Source organism: Bos grunniens, chromosome 17, assembly GCF_055505025.1.
Source record: "Bos grunniens cultivar Pamir isolate PY7600 chromosome 17, Bosgru_T2T1.0, whole genome shotgun sequence".
NCBI lineage: Eukaryota > Metazoa > Chordata > Mammalia > Artiodactyla > Bovidae > Bos > Bos grunniens.
The window spans coordinates 29115010-29137631 of record NC_141181.1 but is presented as its reverse complement, the minus strand read 5'-3'; the positions used below and the strand labels follow the sequence as shown (position 1 = coordinate 29137631).

Below are 22622 nucleotides of genomic sequence, written 5' to 3'. Positions count from 1 at the left end.
GGTTCAGGAACAGCCCCTGGAGAAGGAAATGGCAACCCACTCCAGTATTCTTGCCTGGAAAATCCTAGGCACAGAGGAGCCTGGTGGGCTACAGTCCATGGGTTCACAAAACAGTCGGTTACCACTTAGTGACTAGACAATAAATGAAGTATAAACATTGAGAATCACCATATTGTTCCTCTGTAACACATAATACTGTACAGCAAATATACTTCAATTTTAAAAAACAAAACCCTTATTGGTTAAGAGCAAATTTGTTGTTGTTCAGTCACTAAGTTGTATCTGACTCTTTGCAACTGCATGGACTGCAGCAAGCCAGGCTTTCCATTCTTCACTATTTCCCAGTTTGCTCAAATTCATGCCATTTGAGTTGGGGATACTATCTAACCATCCCATCCTGTGCCTCCCCCTTCTCCTTTTGCCTTCAATCTGTCCCAGGATCAGGGTCTTTTCCAATGAGTTGGCTCTTCACATGAGGTGGCAAAAGTACTGGAGCTTCGGCATCAGTCCTTCCAATGAACATTTAGATTTAGAGCTGATTTCCTTTAGGACTGACTGGTTTGATTTTCTTGCGGTATATCCAAACTTCCTGAATGAGAAGCCAGGATCTGTCACTTTGTTTGCTATGTGACCTTGAACATGTTCCTTAACCTTTTTTGGCCTCAGTTTCTTTATCGTAGTTGCCCCCTTCCTGTCTAGGAGACTCTACAAGATAAGCAAGTGGGTCTTAACAGGTTCCTTTCCAGTTACTGCTTCTGTTCTGGGACTCAGAGCAAATGAGATTCTGTGTGTGCTCTTTAAGAGCGGAGTTTCTGTTTCCTCTGGCTCTCCAATATTCAAATCCCGTTGGCTTTGCTCTTTCGGGAGAACTTCTGTGACTGTGATTATCCTCCAGTTTGTGGGTCACCTACCTGAGGGTGTGCGTACATTATATCTCTGCCCTCTCCTACCCCTTTTTTCCCTTAATCTTTTGGCCACTCTGTGCAGCATGCACGATCTTAGTTCCCTGACAAGGGATGGAATACACGCCCCCTGCAGTGGAAGCCTGCCATCTTAATCACTGGACTGCCAGGGAAGTTCTACCCATCTTGTTTTGGTTTCTTCCTTGTATCTTTAGTTGTAAAAATATGTTCTGCTGTATTCAAGTGATTCTCATTGACAGCTGCTCTTCAAACAGTTGTAATTTTGCTGTGGTTAGAGAAGCTGAGTTCAGGGTTTTCCTATTCTGTCAACCTGGACACACCTTGCCCTTGCAAGGTCCTTTTCAGAGTTCTGCACTGATATGCAAAGCAAGGACTACCTATATGTAGTTAATTTTTATTTGTTTTAGTATCTGAAGTATTTGGAGAAAGGGTTTTAATCTCTCAGTTAATCTCTCAGTTTGCAATCCTGCTGGAGAAGGAAATGGCAACCCACTCCAGTACTCTTGCCTGGAAAATCCCATGGACAGAGGAGCCTGGTGGGTCACAGTCCATGGGGTCGCAAAGAGTGGGACACGACTGAGCGACTTCACTTCACTTTCAATCCTGCTTGTCTCTTGCTCTTCTACAACTGTCTTATAATTTGGGGTTTCAGTACTTGCACCCAAGCACTGCATTTTGAACTCTTGTTGACTATGAGGGCTACTCCATTTCTTCTAAGGGACTCTTGCCTTCAGTAGTAGATATAGTGGTCATCAGAATTAAATTTGCCATTCCAGTCCATTTTAGTTTACTGATTCCTAAAATGTGGATGTTCACTCTTGCCATCTCCTGTTTGACCATTTCCAGTTTACCTTGATTCATGGACCTGACATTCCAGGTTCCTATGCAGTATTGTTCTTACAGCATCGGACGTTACTTCCATCACCAGTCATACCCACAACTGGGTGCTGTTTTCGCTTTGGCTCCGTCTCTTCATTCTTTCTGGAGTTATCTCTCCACTCTTCTCCAGTAGTATACTGGGCACCTACCGACCTGGGGAGTTCGTCTTTCATGTAATATCTTTTTGTCTTTTCATACAGCTCATGAGTTCTCAAGGCAAGAGTACTGAAGCGGTTTGCCATTCCCTTCACCAGAGGACCACATTCTGTCAGAGCTCTCCACCATGACCCATGTTAACTGCATGGTTCAAATACTATTTTTTGAGTTTTTCTTTCAATTACTGAGGAACAATCTGTTTATATTTCCTTCCAGCTGGTGGAGTTGTCTGTTTTGCCATTCAAGGCTATCACTGAATTTTTCTAAACTAAAAAAAAAAAGAACAAAAAAACCCCCGAGAAAATTGGAAATTTTCTATCCTGAGGCTTTGCAATTGGGTTCTTGCAAATTTAAAACTGTCATATCTTCTAACATTATGAAATATCACTATTTATAATATTCTCTTACATTAAGGTCTACTATTAATATGCCCAATTTTACCCGTTTTCTTTCAGTTTGCACTTGCATGGTTTATCTATTCTCCATTCTCTTATTTGCAACCATTCAATATTCTTGTATTTTAGAAATCTGATAAGAAGTATGTAAGTGTCTTTTTTAATTCCTCTGATAAATCACTGTCTTTTAACTGTAGCATGTAGTACACTGAAATTTGATGTAATTAGTAATGTACCTGAGTTTATATCTTTTTCAGTATTTGCTTTCTATTTGCCCTGTCCGTTATTGGTTGTTCTCTTCTTTCATGCTTTTAGATTATTGTTTATTACTCCATAGATTATTTTTTATTACTCCATTTTTCTACTCTATTATCTGGGTTGGCAGTTACATGATCTTTTGCTTTACTTTTGAAGATTATAACATGCATCACTGAATAATCAAACTCTAAAATAAATTAGCATTATATCTCTTTTGGGCAACGCTAGAACCTGAGAATATTTTAACTTCAAATACCCTTTTTCTAAATTTATCTTATTGCTATCATGTTGTGGCTTGGTAAGTGAGTGCCTCATGAGCAGATAGAAAACCAAAACACTGCCGTTTTGAAGTGTCTTCTCTTACTCTATGCAACGACAATGAACCATTTCTCAATCAGATTGTGACATGTGTCCAAAAGTGGATTTTATATGACAACTAGCCACGCGCAGCTCAGTGGCTGGACCAAGAAGAAGCTAGATAGCCAAAGCCAAACTTGCATCAAAAAAAAAAAAAAAAAAAGGGTCATGGTCACTCTTTGGTGGTCTGCTGCCCATCTGATCCACTATAGCTTTCTGAATCTCAGTGAAACCATCATATCTAAGAAGTATGCTCAGCAAAATCAATGAGATGTACTGAGAACAGCCACGCCTGAGGTTGGCATTAATCAACAGAAAGGGCCCAATTCTTCTGCACAACCAATGCTTCAGAAGTTGAATGAACTGGGCTACAAAGTCTTGCTTCATCTGCCATATTTCACCTCACCTCTCACCAACCAACCACAACTTTTTTAAGCATCTTGACAACTTTTTGCAGGGAAAGTGCTTCCACAAGGCAGAAAATGCTTTCCAAGAGTTTGTTGAATCCAGAGACATGGATTTTTATGATACAGGAATAAACAAACTTACTTCTCATTAGCAAAAATGTGTTGATTGTAATGATTCCCATTTTGATTAATAAAGATGTGTTTGAGCCTAGTTATGATGATTCAAAGTTCACAGTCTGAAATCGCAATTACTTTTGCACCAACCTAATATTTAATTCTCTATAGATATTTTAGAGACATTATTATCACTTTAGAAGAGCTGATATTCATTGGGCTTTTCGCACAGTTACCCTTTCCTATAATGCTAAGCTTTCATCTGGAATTATTAATATTTTCTTTAGGTAGATTATCTGTTTAGGATTGTCTTCAATTTTTCTAAAGACAGTGTTCTCAATTTCTTTTCATCTGACCTCTCTTCTGAAGGATATTTCACTGGGTAAAAAAAAACTGTATATTAACAGTTTTTCTTTCAGTACTTTAAAAATATTCCACGGTCAATCTCTTTAACAAGTGGCACTGGGAAAACTGGTCAACCACCTGTAAAAGAATGAAACTAGAATACTTTCTAACACCATACACAAAGATAAACTCAAAATGGATTAAAGATCTAAATGTCAGACCAGAAACTATAAAACTCTTAGAGGAAAACATAGGCAGAACCCTCTCTGACATAAATCACAGCAAGATCCTCTATAAGCCACCTTTCAGAATAATGGAAATAAAAATAAACAAATGGGATTTAAGATCTAATTAAACTTAAAAGCTTTTGCAAAACGAAGGAAACTATAGGCAAGGTGAAAAGGCAGCCTTCAGAATGGGAGAAAATAAGAGCAAACAAAACAACTGACAAAGAATTAATTGCCAAAATATACAAGCAGCTCATGCAGCTCAATACCAGAAAAATAAATGACCCAATCAAAAAATGGGCCAAAGAACTAAACAGACATTTCTCCAAAGATGACATACAGATGGCTAACAAACACCTGAAAAGATGCTCAACGTCACTCATTATCAGAGAAATGCAAATTAAAACCACAATGAGGTACCATCTCACATCGGTCAGAATGGCTGCCATCAAAAAGTCTACAAACAACAAATGATGGAGAGGGTGTGGAGAAAAGGGAACCCTCTTATACTGTTGGTGGGAATGCAAACTAGTACAGCCACTATAGAGAACAGTGTGGAGATTCCTTAAAAAACTAGAAATAGAACTGCCATATGACCTAGCAATCCTATTGCTGGGCACACACTGAAGAAACCAGAATTGAAAGAGACATGTGTACCCCAATGTTCACTGCAGCACTGTTTACTAGCTAGGACATGGAGGAAACCTAGATGTCCATCAACAGACAAATGGATAAGGAAGCTGTAGTACATATGCACAAAGGAATATTACTTAGCTATAAAAAAGAATGTATTTGAGTCAGTTCTAATGAGGTGGATGACACTGCAGCCTATTATACAGAGTAAAGTAAGTCAGAAAGAGAAACACCAATACAGTATATTAATGCATATATATGGAATTTATAGAAAGATGGTAACAACAACCCTATATGCAAGATAGCAAAAGAGACACAGATATAAGGAACAGACTTTTGGACTCTGTGGGAGAAGGTGGGGGTGGGACGGGATAGCATTAAAACATGTATACTACCATATGTAAAACGGATGACCAGTGCAGATTTGATGAATGAAGCATGGCACCTAAGGCTGGTGCTCTGGGACAACTGGAGGGATGGGGTGGGGAAGGAGGTAGGAGGAGGGGTTCAGCACTGTGGGACACATGTGCACTCGTGGCTGCTTCATGTCGATGTACGGCAGAAACCACCACAAAACTGTAAAGCAGTTAGCCTGCAATTAAAATAAATATATTAATTAAAAGAAATATTCCACTGTCTCCTGTTTTCCAGTATTTTTGTTGAGAAGTTAGTTAATATGGTATTGCTGCTACTGTGAAGATAATCTCTACCTACTTGATTTTTTTTTTTTATCTTTGGTTTTCTATTACTTCATAATAATGTACCTAGGTATAGTACTCTTGTATTATCCTGCTCATGACACATGGTGTGTCTTTAATTTGTGGACTGATGTCTCTCTGCCTTCTCTGGAACTCAAGCTGTAACGAATTTTAATTCTTTTCACTATATCCTATATGTCTCTTAGTTTATGTTTTGCATGTTCTATCCTCTTCTCTCTCTTCTGAATATTGTTTTCATTCTGAAAATTTTTTCTGACTTGGGTTGCATTCCATTAACTCTTCAGTAATGTCTCATTTTCATTCACCGCATTTTTTTTCCAGTTCTACAATCTTCATTTGGTCCTTAAGAGTTTTTAGTTCTTATAGAAATTCTCAAAGCTGTGTCTTATCTCATTTAACATAGTTCATAATTATTTTAAAGACCAAACCTGTGAGTCTGTTTCTATTGCATACTGTTTATGATTTTTTTTTCAATCATATTGTCTTCAATCTTACTGCTACTAGCTCTTTATACACCAGATTATGAGCCAGATATCACCAAAAATTACAGAGATACTTTGAGGCCTAGCAATGATGTTATCTTTCTCTAAAAGACTTCCTTTTCCTTTTTTTTCAGGTGGAGAGGGATATTATCCCTGATTATGCTGTACCAACATCAAAGATTCAGATAATTCAGAGTCATGTTTCAGTTCATTTTGGGAGTAGTTTATTTTGAGGGAATCATCCTTAACTTCAAAGCCTGGATGTTCCTGAGCCACCCACCCTCAAGTCTGATGGGCCCTGAATTTCACTTTTTATTTCTCTTGCTTCATGAATTTGCTTCAAGCTCTGCTCAATTTTCAACCTCTCCTCACTTCTAACATAGGGAGATACATCCAGCAAAAAGTAACCCAAAACAGATTCATATCCCTGCATTCTTTCTTTTCCAGGTCTTTGCTCTACAATTCCACAGTGACTCCAATTCATTTAAACAGATTTGATTATTGTCAAATTTTTGTCAAGATCTTCTAGTATTTGTCCAGATTCTCTAGTTTTTCTCAGGAGTCTGATGCCACTACTGCAAACAAAACTCTCTAATTAACTTGTTTACAATTAATTAAAAATGTTCTGAGCACTAGTTTGGGTGCATCTCACTAGTCTGATAATGCTGTTGATTTATGCAGTTTTTAATTTTAATTTTCAATCCCTCTTTATATCAGGAGTTAGTTGAAAATGTAGTTAAGAGAAATAATTTACACCCACATACTGTTATTTCTAATTTATGATGTGATTTACGCTCAATTTGTATGTATGCATTTATATGATGGACAGGGTTTACAGTCCATGTTTATGAAAATGTTTTATGGGTCTTGAAAACATAGTATATTCCTGTTGGTTCATATATGAGTAATAGAAGCAGAAAAAAAAATATATATATACACTCAAACTTGTTCTTTGCTCTTTGTATCTTTTATATCTCTCTTATTTTTGCCCTTGTTTTCTTTGAAATAATATATAATGTAATATAATATTTATAAATACTAAGTAAATACATGTTATCTAATTCTCCAAAGATCTTAGCAGTATAATTGAAAAAATAAAGTCATTTAAGTAATGCAAAGATTTTAAGGAATCTTTTTCAAAGCATTACTTTTTATGTATGGTTAATGAATCTTGAAAATTAGATATTAATAATTTAAGTAAGGGCTTCCCTGGTGGCTCAGTGGTAAAGAATCCACCTGCAATGTAGTAGAAGTGGGTTCAATCCTTGGGTCAGGAAGATTCCCTGAAGAAGGAAATGGCAACCCACTCCAGTATTCTTGCCTGGGAAATACTATGACAGAATTGCCTGGCAGGCTACAGTCCACGGCGTTGCTAAATGACTTAGCAGCTAAACGACGACAACAATTTAAGTAAGTTCAACAAACATTTAGGGGCTTCCAAGTCGATCAGTGGCAAAGAACCTGCATGGCAATGCAGGAGATGAGGAGATGCAGTTCAATCTCTGGGTTGGGAAGATCCCTGGAGGAGGAAATGTCAACCCACTCCAGTATTCTTGCTGAAAAATCCCATGGACAGAGCCTGGAGGGCTACAGCCCAAAGAGTTGCAAAGAGTCGGACATGACTGAGCACACACACACACAAAACATTTGAAGATATATTATGTACAAGACAGTAAGAGAGTTCCGGGCCTAGGTGCATTTATTCAAATATACAACAAAGTCAAAATGTAAGAATGGTAGAAAAAAGAAAAAGGAGTAAGTTTCCTTGCATTTGGATGGTTTCACAGTAAGAGGAGAAATGAAATCACATAAAAGTTTGTGAAAATAGTGTTATTCTTATTAATAACAATAGAACCACATTTCTCTGCATAGTTGCTTTGTCTGCAGTCACTTTCAACTAGCTGATCTCTGTTTTCTCGTGCAAATGCTTAAAAAAAAAAAAGGCAATCTTATTGGTTTATACTGCAGAACTGTTTTGCTGAGACCACACAGACCATGATTAGGAAGCTGGACAATCAGGAAGCAGCTATGCCAACTGATGATTCTAGGATCACACCTCTTTAGCTGAGATCCTGGGATCAGGAAGTACCGCCAGTGGTAATGCCTGCAGGAACATCCTGACTTAGCTTTGATAGAAGCAGTTGCAAGAATTATTGGCACTAGGGCCACACTACACTTGTTAGATTCTCATCCACAAAAACAGATTCTCAGACTGCTTTTCCTCCTACTTATCTCCTGATTTAGGTCATTACATGCGATTATCATTAGCAGAACTCAATTCACATTCTGAACTAGATTTTGGTTTTCCAGACTCTCCAGTATAAGAAGGTATACTATAATAAAGGAGGGGGGAACAGATGTTAAGCCAATCTACTATATCTGCCATAAACTGTTACTATAATTGTACAATGTAATTAAATATGACCCCAAATGAACAAAAGTACAAATGAGTTGGGTTTTTTCCTATGAAACATAAGCTGAATATGAAAGGCTCAATAAAGATGAGTTATTAAATAGCTGCTGTTGAATTAGAGGTAGGTAAAATAATTATAAAAAGTCAGAAGAATTATCAAATCAAAGATTCAAAAGGAGATCAAAAGGATCTCTAAGTTCTCACTCTTCTTCAAAGAAATTGAAACTGGAAGTTAAAAAGAACGAACTATTTTTCATGGTTTATGTATAAAAGACAACAAAGAACTATAATCAGTAGTCTTATTCAAAGTAAAGATCTTAGGCATTATATAAAAAATTAAATAAGTGCACATTTATATTCAGTTCAGTTGCTCAGTCGTATCCGACTCTTTGCGACCCCATGAATTGCAGCACACCAGGTCTCCCTGTCCGTCACCAACTCCCGGAGTTCATTCAGACTCACATCCATCGAGTCGGTGATGTCATCCAGCCATCTCATCCTCTGTCATCCCCTTCTCCTCCTGCCCCCAATCCCTCCCAGCATCAGAGTCTTTTCCAATGAGTCAACTCTTCGCATGAGGTGGCCAAAGTATTGGAGTTTCAGCTTTAGCATCCGTCCTTCCAATGAACACCCAGGACTGATCTCCTTTAGGATGGACTGGTTGGATCTCCCTGCAGTCCAAGGGACTCTCAAGAGTCTTCTCCAACACCACAGTTCAAAAGCATCAATTCTTTAGCGCTCAGCATTCTTCACAGTCCAATTCTCACATCCATACATGACCACTGGAAAAACCAAAGCCTTGACTAGACGGACCTTTGTTGGCAAAGTAATGCCTCTGCTTTTCAATACACCATCTAGGTTGGTCATAACTTTCCTTCCAAAAGTAAATTAAAAGCAGTAAGCGTCTTTTAATTTCATGGCTGCACTCACCATCTGCAGTGATTTGGGAGCCCAAAAAAATTAAGTCTGACACTGTTTCCCCATCTATTTCCCATGAAGTGATGGGACCAGATGCCATGATCTTTATTTTCTAAATGTTGAGCTTTAAGCCAACTTTTTCACTCTCCTCTTTCACTTTCATCCAGAGGCTTTTTAGTTCCTCTTCACTATCTGCCGTAAGGGTGGTGTCATCTGCATATCTGAGGTTATTGATATTTCTCCCAGCAATCTTGATTCCAGCTTGTGCTTCTTCCAGTCCAGCGTTTCTCAGGATGTACTCTGCATATAAGTTAAATAAGCAGGGTGACAATATACAGCCTTGACGTACTCCTTTTCCTATCTGGAACCAGTCTGTTGTTCCATGTCCAGTTCTAACTGTTGCTTCCTGACCTGCATACAGATTTCTCAAGAGGCAGGTCAGGTGGTCTGGTATTCCCATCTCTTTCAGAATTTTCCACAGTTTGTGATCCACACAGTCAAAGGCTTTGGCATAGTCAATAAAGCAGAAATAGATGTTTTTCTGGAACTCTCTTGCTTTTTCCATGATCCAGCGGATGTTGGCAATTTGATCTCTGGTTCCTCTGCCTCTTATAAAACCAGCTTGAACATCTGGAAGTTCATGGTTCATGTATTGCTGAAGCCTGGCTTGGAGAATTTTGAGCATTACTTCATTAGCGTGTGAGATGAGTGCAATTGTGCGGTAGTTTGAGCATTCTTTGGCATAGCCTGTGAGATGAGTGCAATCGTGCGGTAGTTTGAGCATTCTTTGGCATTGCCTTTCTTTGAGATTGGAATGAAAACTGACCTTTTCCAGTCCTGCACATTTATATTAAGACAGAGTAAAAAATTTTAAAGTATTCATGTCTTACACATTTTGTTGTCTCTTTCAATCTACAAACTGCCTATTAATCTAGAAGGAAAGAGGGCTTGTACTATATTTTATGCTAGGTACCATATAACTGAATTTTTTAAAAAAGTAACAGTGTTTCTGACTATAATATGGTACTTTACATTAAATTACTATGTATCTATGCCTTTTAAGTTATGTTTTTTTTATTATTTTTATATCTTACCACTTGCAGTATTAGTTCAAAAGATATTTTAAAAGCATGTAGTATAGTCATAAAAATATACAGACAATAAAAGTGAAATCCAGTCCCAATCCCTCATTTCATAGATTAAGAAACTGAGTTTTACCTCGTATGTTGCTGGTGGGAATGCAAGTTGATACAGCCACTACGGAAAACAGTATGAAGGTTCTTGAGAAAACTACAAACAGAATTACCCTATGATCTATCTATCCCACGCCTGGCAATACGCCTGGACAAAACTATAACCCGAAAAGATACGTGCACCTCTATGTTCATAGCTGCACTGTTTACAATAGCCAAAACATGGAAACAACCTAAATGTCCATCAACAGATGAATGGATAAAGAAGATGTGGTACCTATACACAATGGAATGCTAATTGGAATACACACGAGGTAAAACTCAGTTTCTTAATCTATGAAATGAGGGATTGGGACTGGATTTCAGTTTTATTGTCTGTATATTTTTATGATTATGCTACATGCTTTTTAAATATCTTTTGAATACTGCAAGTAGTAAGATAGAAAAAGAAGGAAATAATGCCATTTGCAGCAACATGGATGCAAGTGGAGATTACACTATGTGTCAGAACAAGACAGACAAATACCATAAGACATCATTTATATGTGAAATCTAAAATATGGCACAAGTGAATCCATCTACCAAACAGAAACAGACTCACAGACCTAGAGAACAGACTTCTGGGCGCCAAGAGGGAGAAAGGCGGGACGTCCTGGGAGTTTGCGGTTGGTGGATGCAAACTACTACATTTAGAATGAATAAACAACAAGATCCCAATGTATGGCATAGGGAACTGTTTTGCAAAATTCTGTGATAAATCATAAGGGAAAAGAATATAAAAAAAGAATGTATATATGTCATTTGGCTGTATAGCAGAGACTGGCACAGCATTGTAAATCAACTATACTTCAAATTAAAAAAAAAAAGAAAGAAACTGAGCTTCAGACAGATTAAAGTACTAAGAAAATTACCCAGTCAGAAATTACAGGTCTGAAATTTTAACCAATTATAAATAAGCAAGACAACTTTCTAAATCTTTGAGTGGACAAAGATGAATCAAACAATTCTAATAGTTTGTTTTTGAACTGAACTTGTCATTGATAGTAAGATGCACCACTTCTTTTACATAGTATTAAAAATAAAAATTGCTGCTTATTAATCTGACATACCATTCCCTACAGCTACATCTCAATTTTGTAGATCTTAAAATAGGGGAGGGAACAGGGAATTTTAGAACTCTGTAAGAGAGGAGAGAGAGTAAGACAAATACAATCACAAAACATTCTAGACAACTGCCTTGTACAACCCCTCTACATGCCTCCCCTCACCTTACAGACTTTATTCATCCTTAAGTCCAAGCTTCCTGGGTAAAGGTATTGATATCACCACCATGGGGCAGTGTTTCCTTTGGGGATTAATACAGAACAGCCTGATAACTGCAACTGTTGCTTCCCTTCTGCTTCTACAGTGACTCATATATATTCTTTCCAGAAAAAATTGGAATTTTCAAATTCTGAAGTGCCACTGAGTACAATCCTTCAACAGTACACTCTCCTCTATTTAAAATCCCTGAAGAGCTCCCTACACCATCTGTGGGACAAGTTTAAATTCCTTGACTGAGCATATACTCAGCAGTGGCCACAGGACTGGAAAAGGTCCGTTTTCATTCCAATCCCACAGAAAGGCAATGCCAAAGAATGTTCAAACTACTGCACAATTGCACTCATCTCACAAGCTACCAAAGTAATGCTCAAAATTCTCCAAGCCAGACTTCAACAGTACCTGAACTGTGAACTTCCAGATGTTCAAGCTGGATTTAGAAAAGGCAGAGGAACCAGAGATCAAATTGCCAAGACCTGTTGGATCATCGAAACAGTGAGAGAGTTTCACAGAAAACATCTACTTCTGCTTTATTGACTGTGTCAAAGCCTTTGACTGTGTGGATCACAACAAACTGTAGAAAATTCTAAAAGAGATGGGAATACCTGACCATCTGACCTGCCTCCTGAGAAATTGGTATGGAGGTCAAGAAGCAACAGTTAGTACCAGACATCGAACAACAAACTGGTTCCTAAACTGGGAAAGGAGTACCTCAAGGTTGTATATTGTCACCCTGCTTATTTAACTTCTATGCAGAGTACATCATGCAAAATGCCAGGCTGCATGAAGCACAAGCTGGAATCAAGATTGCTGGGAGAAATATCAATAACCTCAGATGTGCAGATGACACCACCCTTACGGCACAAAGTGAAGAAGCTAAAGAGCCTCTTAATGAACATGAAAGAGGAGAGTTGAAAGTTTGGCTTAAAACTCAACATTCAGAAAACTAAGATCATGGCATCTAGTCCCATCACTTCTTGGCAAATAGATGGGGAAACAGTGGACAGACTTTGTTTATTTTGCTCCAAAATCACTGCAAATGGTGACTGCAGCCATGAAATTAAAATATACTTGGTCCTTGGAAGAAGAGTTATGAGCAATCTAGACAGATCTAAAAAGCAGAGACATTACTTTGCCAACAAAGGTCTGTGTAGTCAAAGCTACGGTTTTTCCAGCAATCATGTTTGGATGTGAGAGTTGGACTATAAAGAAAGCTGAGCGCCGAAGAATTGAGGCTTTTGAACTGTGGTGTTGGAGAAGACTCTTGAGAGTCCCTTGGACTGCAAGGAGATCCAACCAGTCAATCCTAAAGGAAATCAGTCCTGAATACTCATTGCAAGGACTGATCCTGAAGCTGAAACTCCCATACTTTGGCCACCTGATGCGAAGAACTGACTCACTTAAAAAGACTCTGATACTGAGAAAGATTGAAGGCAGGAGGAAAGGGGATGACAGAAGATGAGATGGTTGGATGGCATCATCGACTTGATGGACATGAGTCTGAGCAGGCTCCAGGGGTTGGTGATGGACAGGAAGGCCTGGCATGTTGCAGTTCCTGGGGTCGCAAAGAGTTGGACACGACTGAGTGACTGAACTGAACTGAAATGAGCATGCAAGGTCTTATACTACCTGGTCTCTACCCACTATTCCAGTCTTGCGCATAATTCCCTATATAAATATGCTGGGATATGGCCACTGTAAATGATCTGTACTTTAATAAACATACAAATTTTCATTTGATGAACTCCTGCTCATTCTTAAAGGATCTGCTCAAATTTCATCCTTTCACTTAAGCCTTCTCCAACCAGAGTGATGTCATCAACAATTATAACTGGATGTGTTATAGTTACATTGTCTGCTGTGCCCAGACTTAAGTAATCCTTGATAATAGCCCATGATCTGGGGAATAGCACAGGATATTCTTTACATAGAGACGTTTATAATTAGACTAAAGTTTTGCATATTTCTCAAGGGTAGCCTTATCATAGACTGACTGACATCAAGTGCTCTGACAAATAGAAGTACTGACCATTATTTAAACCACCCAAAGTACCAAGAATGGGTACCTTCAGGATTTGATTAAAGAACAGAGAATCAGCTTTTTGGTTAAAAGAGTAGGAGCAGCAGCTATATGAGAGGGGTGCCACTACTGAGAGGGACCATGTAGTCTGCATAAGACAACCAATAAAAGAAGCATATCCTCAGAGATGGTCCTAATGTTTCCTAATTCTAGTTGTATTCCGTGTTCCTCCTTATCATGCACTCTCACTTACTTAGAATGACCTGTTTCTATTTCTTGAAGCAAAAAGAGCCAAATGTATTCCCATACACAGGTGCTTACGATCCTAATATTTGCAATCATCCACCCCAAAATATTATTTGAACATTTAATACATATCAAGCACTTTCAATGTTTGGTATACTATGGTAAACAGAATAGACAAAGGCTGCAGCTCATGAAGGATATATTTTAGTAGAAAAATGACAAGCAAATAAATAATTTCTGGTAGTAATAGGTATCACAAATAAAACTAGGTAATAGAAAAATGAAAGTTGGGAGGAGGAGTACTGCTGGATAACATGGTCAAGGAATGCTTTCCTGATCGAAGAGAAGGAGACAGTCCTGTGTAGGTCTGGAGAAGAACATTTCAGGCAGAAGAAATACTGATAGGCAAAAGGGCTTCTAGTAGAAACTGGTTTGCCAGTTTTAGGCTTCCCTGATAGCTCAGTTGGTAAAGAATCCGCCTGCAATAAAGCAGGAGACCTCGGTTCAATTCCTGGGTCAGGAAAATCTGCTGGAGAAAGGATAGGCTACCCACTTCAGTATTCTTGGGCTTCCCTTGTGGCTCAGCTGGTAAAGATTCCGCCTGCAATGCAGGAGACCTGGGTTTGATCCCTGGGTTGGGAAGATCCCCTGGAGAAGGGAAAGGCTACCCACTCCAGTATTCTGGCCTGGAGAATTCCATGGGCTGTATAGTCCATGGGGTCACAAAGAGTCAGACACGACTGAGCGACTTTCACATTCATGTGCCAGTTTTAAAGAAGCCAGTAAGATGACCAGTGTGACTGGAGACTAGTAATTATGGGGGGTGTGGTAAGAGACATATATATACATAAATATACAAACACAGAGTTATCATAAACAGAGACATATAGAGAAATTAGGATACCTCTGAGTTTATATAAGAGGTATACCTCTGAGATTATTAGAAAGAAAAATATTAAACTTTAAGTAAAGAGGATGGTTTTCCTCACAGTATACAGACATAAATTAGCACCAGAAGAGCAGTGTTTACCATGGAATTCCAGAGATATCTTTTCTTTCATTGGAAAACAGAGCAAATGTATTCATCTTCTGCTATTAAATAAAGTTTTTGAGTACAGAATAACATTTTTGGACAAGTACTGAAAAATAGAGGCTTCATTTTTTATTTTTTTATAAATATACACAAGAACTCTTTCCTCCCAAATTTCAAATATATAACACCTAGTACTTTGTGTTCATAGGCTATTATCAACACACACTAATGATATACTTCTCAACCTAGGGATCTGGCAAAGAGACTGGGAATGCCCAGACAATCTAATTTGGAAAGACAGTGGGATTTGATAACAGAACTTCCACAGGACTGAGGGAAACAGAAACTCTTGGAGGGCAAAAACAAAATCTTGTGCATACCAGGACCCAGGGGAAAGGAGCAGCAACCCCACAAGAGACTGAGCGAGACTTGCCTGTGAGTGTCTGAGGGTCTCCTGGAGAGGTGTGGGTCAGCAGTGGCTTGCTGTGGTGACAGGGGCAGCAGCAGCAGCAGTCCTGAAAGGTGTGTGTTGGTATAAATTCTTTTGGAGGCTGCCAGTGGCCTTACCAGTAGCCTTATCGGGCTTCCCTTGTGGCTCAGCTGGTAAAGAATCCATCTGCAATGTGGCAGACCTGGGTTCCATCCCTGGGTTATGAAGATCCCCTGGAGAAGGGAAAGGCTATCTACTCCAGTATTCTGGCCTGGAGAATTCCATGGATTGTATAATCCATGGGGTCGCAAAGAGTCGGACAGGACTGAGCGACTTTCACTTTCACTCTAGTAACCTTATCATAGAGTAACCTTATCATAACCTTATGCAATTTTATGACTGAGTCACCTCAGGCCAAACAACTAACAGGGAGGAAGCACAGCTCAGGCATCAACAGACAATTGGATTAAAGATTTACTGAGCATGGCTCTGCCCACCAGAGAGTAAGACCCAGTTTTCCCCACAGCCAGTCCCTCCCGTCAGGAAGCAAGATTTATAATCCCACAGCCAAGAGAATGAAAATCACAATCACAGAAAGCTAACCAAAATGATCACATGGGTCTCAGCTTTGTGTAACTCAAGCAAGCTATGAGTCACATCTTGCAGGGCCACTGGAGATGGACAGGTCACGGTGGAGAGTTCTGACAAAATGTGGCCCACTCGAGAAGGGGATGGCAAACCACTTCAGAATTCTTGCCTTGAGAACTTGATGAACACAATCAAAAGGCAAAAAGATATGACACCAGAAGATGAGCCCCCAAGGTTGGTAGGTGTCCAAGCCTACTGGGGAAGAGCAGAGAAACAGTTCCAGAAAGAATGAAGAGGCTGACCTAAGCGGAAATGTTGCTCAGCTGTGGATGTGTCTGGTGGTGAAAGTAAAGTCCAAAGCTGTAAAGAACAATACTATATAGGAACCTGGAATGTGAGGTCCGTGAATCAAGGTAAATTGGAAGTGGTCAAACAGGAGATGGCAAGAGTGAACATCGACATTTTAGCAATCAGTGAACTAAAATGGATGGGAATGTGCAAATTTAATTTAGATGACCATATAATTACATTATAACTACCACTTTTGGTAAGAATGCCTTAGAACAAATGGAGTAGCCCTCATAGTCAACAAAAGAGTCTGAAATGCAGTACGTGGGTGCAATCTCAAAAATGATAGAATGATCTCGGTTCATTTCCATTCAACGTCATAGTAATCCAAGTTTATGCCCCAACCATGAACGCTGAAGAAGCTGAGTCGAAAAGTTCTATGAAGACCTACAAAACCTTCTAGAATTAACATCCAAAAAAAAGAAGTCATTTTCATCAGAGGAGATGGTAAAGCAAAAGTAGGAAGTCAAGAGATAGCTGGAGTAACAGGCAAGTTTCGCCTTGGAATACAAAATGAGACAGGGCAAAGACTAACAGAGTTTTGCCAAGAGAACGCACTGGTCATAGCAAATACCCTTTTCCAACAACACAAGAGACAACTCTACACATGGACATCACCAGATGGTCAATATAGAAATCAGATTGATTATATTCTTTGTGGTCGAAGGTGGAAAAGCTCTATACTGTCAGCAAACACTTCCGGGAGCTGACTGTGGCTCAGACTATGAGGTTCTTATTGCAAAATTCAGGCTTAAATTGAAGAGAGTAGGGAAAAACACTAGGCCATTCAGGTATGGCCTAAATCAAATCCCTTATGATTATATAGTGGAGGTGACAAATAGATTCAAGGGATTAGATCTGGTAGACAGAGTGCCTAAAGAACTATGGATAGAGGTTCATAACACTGTATGGGAGGTGGTGACCAAAACCATCCCTAAAATAAAGAAATGCAAGAAGGCAATGTAGCTGTCTGAAGAGGCCTTACAAATAGCTGAGATTAGAAATAAAGGGAAAGGCAAAGGAGAAAGGGAAAAAGACACCAAACTGAATGTAGAATTCCAGGGACTAGCAGAGAGAGACAGAAAAGCCTTCTTAAGTGAACAGTGCAAAGAAATAAGAGGAAAACAATAGAATGGCAAAGACTACAGATCACTTCAAGAAAATTAGATACCAAGGGAACATTTCATGCAAAGAGGGGCACAACAGAGGACAGAAACAGTGAGCAGAAGAGATTAAGAAGAGGTGCTGCAAATATACAGAAAAACTATTTAAAAAAAAAAAATAGAAAAGGTCTTAATGATCCAGATAACCGCAATCATGTGATCACTCACTTAGAGCCAGACATCCTGGAGAGTGAAGGCAAGTGGGCCTTAGGAAGCATTACTATGAACAAACCTAGTAGAGGTGACAGAATGCCAGCTAAGCTATTTAAAATCCTAAAAGATGATGCTGTTAAAGCAGTGCACCCATTAAGTCTGCAAATTTCCAAAACTCATCAGTGGCCACAGGACTGGAAAAGGTGAGCTTTCATTCTAATCCCAAAGAAAGGCAATGCCAAAGAATGCTCAAACTACCATAGAACTGCACTCATTTCACATGCTAGCAAGATTATGCTCATAATACTTCAAGCTGGGCTGGATGACTCAGAAGTTGGAATCAAGATTGCTGGGAGAAATATCAACAACCTCAGATATGTCACTCAATTGCAGAAAGTGAAGAGGAACTAAAAAGCCTACTGCTGATGGGGGTGAAAGAGAAGAGTAAAAAAGCTGGCTTAAAACTCAACATTCAAAAAACTATGATCAGAGCATTCAGTCCCATCACTTCATGGCAAATAGATGGGGAAAAATTGGAAGCAGTGACTGATTTTATTTTCTTGGGCTCCAAAATCACTGCAGACTGCAGCCATGAAATTAAAAGACACTTGCTCCTTGGAAGGAAAGCTATGACAAACCTTGGGCTCCAAAATCACTGCATGACTGCAGCCATGAAATTAAAAGACACTTGCTCCTTGGAAGGAAAGCTATGACAAACCTAGACATTGTATTAAAAAGCAGAGATAACACTTCGCCAACAAGGGTCTGTATAGTCAAAGCTATGGTTTCTCTAGTAGTCATGTATGGATGTGACAGCTGGACCATAAAGAAGGTTGAGCACCAAAGAATTGATGCTATTGAGTTATGGTGCTAGAGAAGACTCTTAAGAGTCCCCTGGACAGCAAGAAGATCAAACTAGTCCATCCTAAAGAAAATCAACCCTGAATATTCAATGCAAGGACTGATGCTGAAGGTGAAGTTCCAATACTCTGGCCACTTGATGCAAAGATCCCATTCACTGGAAAAGACCCTGATGCTGGAAAAGATTGAGGGCAGGAGGAGAAGCTAGAGACAGAGGATGACATGGCTCGACAGCATCACTTGACTCGACGGACATGAGTCTGAACAAACTCTGGGAGATGGTGAAGGACAGGGAAGTCTGACGTGCTATAGTCCATGGGCTTGCAAAGAGAAGGACATGACTTATCAACTGAACAACAATGACAATTTAGTAATTACTTATGAGTTATTGGATGCATGTTTTATTACTTCACCAAATATTAAATCTGAGGTAAGTGACTCCAGATTTGTTTCAGCAGTTCAGTAATGTAATTTAAGGACAAAAGGTTTCCCCATCTTTCCCTTCTTCCCATCTCCTTGCATTTCTGATATCTACTATCATGGTTACAAAACAGCTACAGTAGCTTCAACATAACACTTTCTAAAATGCTGCAGTACATGGGGTTGCAAAGAGTCGGACACGACTGAGTGACTGAACTGAATTGAAAATGACAAGGAACTGAAAGGAGGTAAGTTTTCTTCTTGCCAGTCTCTCTTATCAGTGAAAAAATCTTCCCAGTGGCTCTATTACAGACTGTCCCTTACTTCATTGGACAAAAGTGAATCTCATGTTTATACTTAAACAAATTCCTGACAAAAAGAAATGTGCACGAGGTTATAATCAAAGATTTATCACCTGAAGTTGTGGAAGAAGCTCATATCCTCTGAGTGCAATGAAACTGGAACAAAATCAGGGTTATATGAACTATGAAAGAAGGGAAAATAGCTCTTACAGAGGCAATGATTGTCTTTCAAACCCTCAATAATAAAATAAAATAACAATAAAAAGTAGTATTTACTTAGTGCCAGACAGTGCTGTACATATATTTATTCACTATATAACCCAATTTCCTTCCTTTGGCAAGTTATGAGAAGGAAATATGATATTAAAGAAAATAAGACAAAAACAAAATAAAAACTAGTATATTCTCAACATGAACTGAATTTCAAGGAACAGACTAAAAGTGAGGATGATATAACGAATATTTTTTTCACCTCTTCCTAGGTCTCATAAAATGACTTCATTATTTTCTATTTGTAATCAATTCCTAGGTAATATTCAGCTATATACAATGTAGTAGAATGTTTCCCTAACCCAAAATGTGGAACTGCATACTACTGTATAATCCAAGCCACTGCTGGCTTCCATTATTCAGATCTGATCATATCTAAAATATTTTCCTTAAAAACGATAAACTCTTTCTGATTTTGCAGTCCTTAACAGCAATGCTTATTTAAAAGCAGGATACTGCCCTAAAGACAGAGAGTTTACTTTAAAACCTGATAAAATTTCAAGTTATTTAAAGTGCCTTTTAACAAGCTCAGGATCCATTTTTCCTCATTTCCCTATTATACTCAGAATAAATACATTCATGAGCCATGACTGCAGCACTGTTAAAAAGGTAAAGGCAGGTTTTTAGAGGTCTGGTTTCAAAAGACCTGGACATAAAAGGAAGAGTACAGAGTCAAATAAAGGACATGACTAAATCATTGGCTAATTCATGTATCACCGTATTATCCCCAAAATATTAAAATACAAACTTCACTTACATATACTGGTAATTCAAAAATCTTAGTAATACTCTTTACTAGGAAGATCATAGCCTGTCTCATAATTATGTTGAAAAAGAATAGTGCATCATAAAAAAGTTAGAAAACTTTTCATGGGAAAAAACAGAAATAAGTGAGAAAAATGGAAAATCTAGTTAAGAGATTTACATAGAAGAATGCAAACAAAGGAATGACAAACTTTAAAAAGATTTCTTAATTTTTTCGGTTTAGTTTTATGTCAACAACAAAAGTTCTATCAGATCTCAGTCCAGTTACATAACCTTCAAAATTAAACTGGAACAGAATAAAACCCTGAACATTTTTAAAAGAAAATGTGAGAGAAGATCTTTATCACCAGAGGCTGAAAGGATTTGTTAGAGACAAAGATCAACAACCATAAGAGAAAAGATAGATATATTCAACTACCTCAAAATTAAAAAAAAATAAAATTCCGTTGATCAAACATATTACAACCTGGGAACAAGAACCTGAAATGTACCTATTGTCTAACAGAACGAATGGGCCACTGGCACTCACTTCATTCTCATCCCTTTTCATATTCTAGCATCTTTTACAGTAACTAAAATTCTAAAACTGTATTTCCAAAATTTCCGTGCACCTGGTGTGCTGTATGGGATTAGTTTCAGCAGTGAGAGGCACTTGAGGGGGATATGGAAGGTGGAAGTGAGCTGAGAAGATTTTCCTATAGGTATGACTGATGGCAAGCAAAACTGGTAGACTTGAGTGTTCTTGAAATCAGCAACCCATACCCTACTTTCCAGTGTCAAGTTTTTCAGCTTCACGAAAATGATGCTGTAGTGGTGGCTACAGCAGCATAAATTCCTGACCACAGCATCTCAGCCGCTATGGTATGACTCTAAAACCAATGATCTTACCTACATTTTAACTGAAAGTGACTAAATCTCTACTTGTTTGAAATGCCTACAATGGTTATGGTTAACACTGGCACACCAACAAATACTGACAGTACAGATCATATAGATCTACTAAGGGAAAGATAAATAGAAAATGGGAAAAAGAAATGAATGTGCATTTCATGAGAAATCACATGGGTAAATAAATGCATATTGGTATTCAGAAAATGCAAATTAAAAACACAATGAAATACTATTTAGGACTCAAAATAATAAAAATTAAGAAACCTGGTAAGGGCAAGTGTTGATAAAAGATACGGATCAATAAAAACTCATAAATATCACTTATGAATACTGGCGTAGCCACTTTGGAAATTAAGCTGGCGATATATTGCAGGATTGAATACCACATGGCCTATGACCCAGCAATTTCATCCCTTGAAATTCTTCTATTTATGCATGATACTGAGTGAAAAAAAGTGCGTCTCAGAAGACTAAATAATACTGTTTTATATAAGTTTAAAAAAAAACATAACAATAGTATATCATGAGGCATAGATGTATGTATAAAAATTTTAAAAGCAAGGGAATGATAAAATTTCAAGACAGTATTAACTGCTGGCAGAGGGAAGGAGAGGGATGACATAGGGAAAGAAAACATGGATAGGTGTACCAGTACTGATAACATTTTAGCTTTTAACTGGATGGTGGGCTGACAGGCTTTCTTTTTATTGGTATGTTTCCTAATGTATTTATATATTTTATGCTATTCTACTACTACTGATTGCTAAACATTTATAAAGTGTTAATTATATGCCCTATTTTAAGCATTTACTTTGTCCTTTATAGTCAGCTCTATGAAACAGGTTCTGCTATTATCTCCCATTTATAGATGAGGAAACTAAAGCACAAAGAGGTTAAGTAACTGTCCAAGGTCATATACCTTGAAAGCAATGGAGCCAGGAGTCAAAGAGGACATCAGGCCCCAGAGTCCACATTCATAACCAGTATACTACATGAATAAAATACCAAGTAACAATAAAAGTTACCTAAGACAAAAATAAAATAACAAACAGTTCACTGATCTACCTTTCATTTTCCTTGGTGACATTTTCAAATTGTAGTTTCATCTCACCCATCTGTTTCTGAAAGAATAAAATATAGCTGTAGGAAAACATCTTCAAGACATTTAGATCTATATTAAGTATTAATAGTTCATTCATATGCATGCAATCTGTGACACTAGTCTATAGATAAGAAATAATTATTATTCACGTCTAACAATAAATATTAGATATTTTAATGATATACAGAACATTCTGAATAGAATATAAATAATACAGAACATTCTGAATAGAATATAAATAAAACTTTCTTATGTAATATACTAATAAATATTTATAAATAAGTTGTATGA

General features: G+C 38.1%; 1 protein-coding gene across 16 annotated transcripts in view; it reads right to left on the bottom strand.

Annotated features, from left to right (window-relative positions):
• Window positions 1-22622, bottom strand: part of SCLT1 (sodium channel and clathrin linker 1) — a 239554-nt gene that overhangs the window by 178439 nt on the left and 38493 nt on the right. For 7 of the 16 annotated variants that reach the window (XR_015144271.1, XR_015144273.1, XR_015144270.1 and 4 more), the window contains 2 exons: window positions 22295-22350; window positions 19417-19485 (listed from right to left, as the gene is read on the bottom strand). The exons of 2 other annotated variants lie outside the window; for them this stretch is intronic. Coding sequence is in view for 8 of the 14 variants with exons in the window: in XM_086346742.1 (XP_086202868.1) it covers window positions 19417-19485; window positions 22295-22350 (125 nt within the window). In the remaining 6 variants the exon portion in view is untranslated. Of the gene's footprint in view, window positions 1-15471; window positions 15554-19416; window positions 19486-22294; window positions 22351-22622 lie in introns of all 16 variants that reach the window. 7 more of the 16 variants (XR_015144272.1, XM_086346749.1, XM_086346743.1 and 4 more) reach the window with 3 other exon arrangements.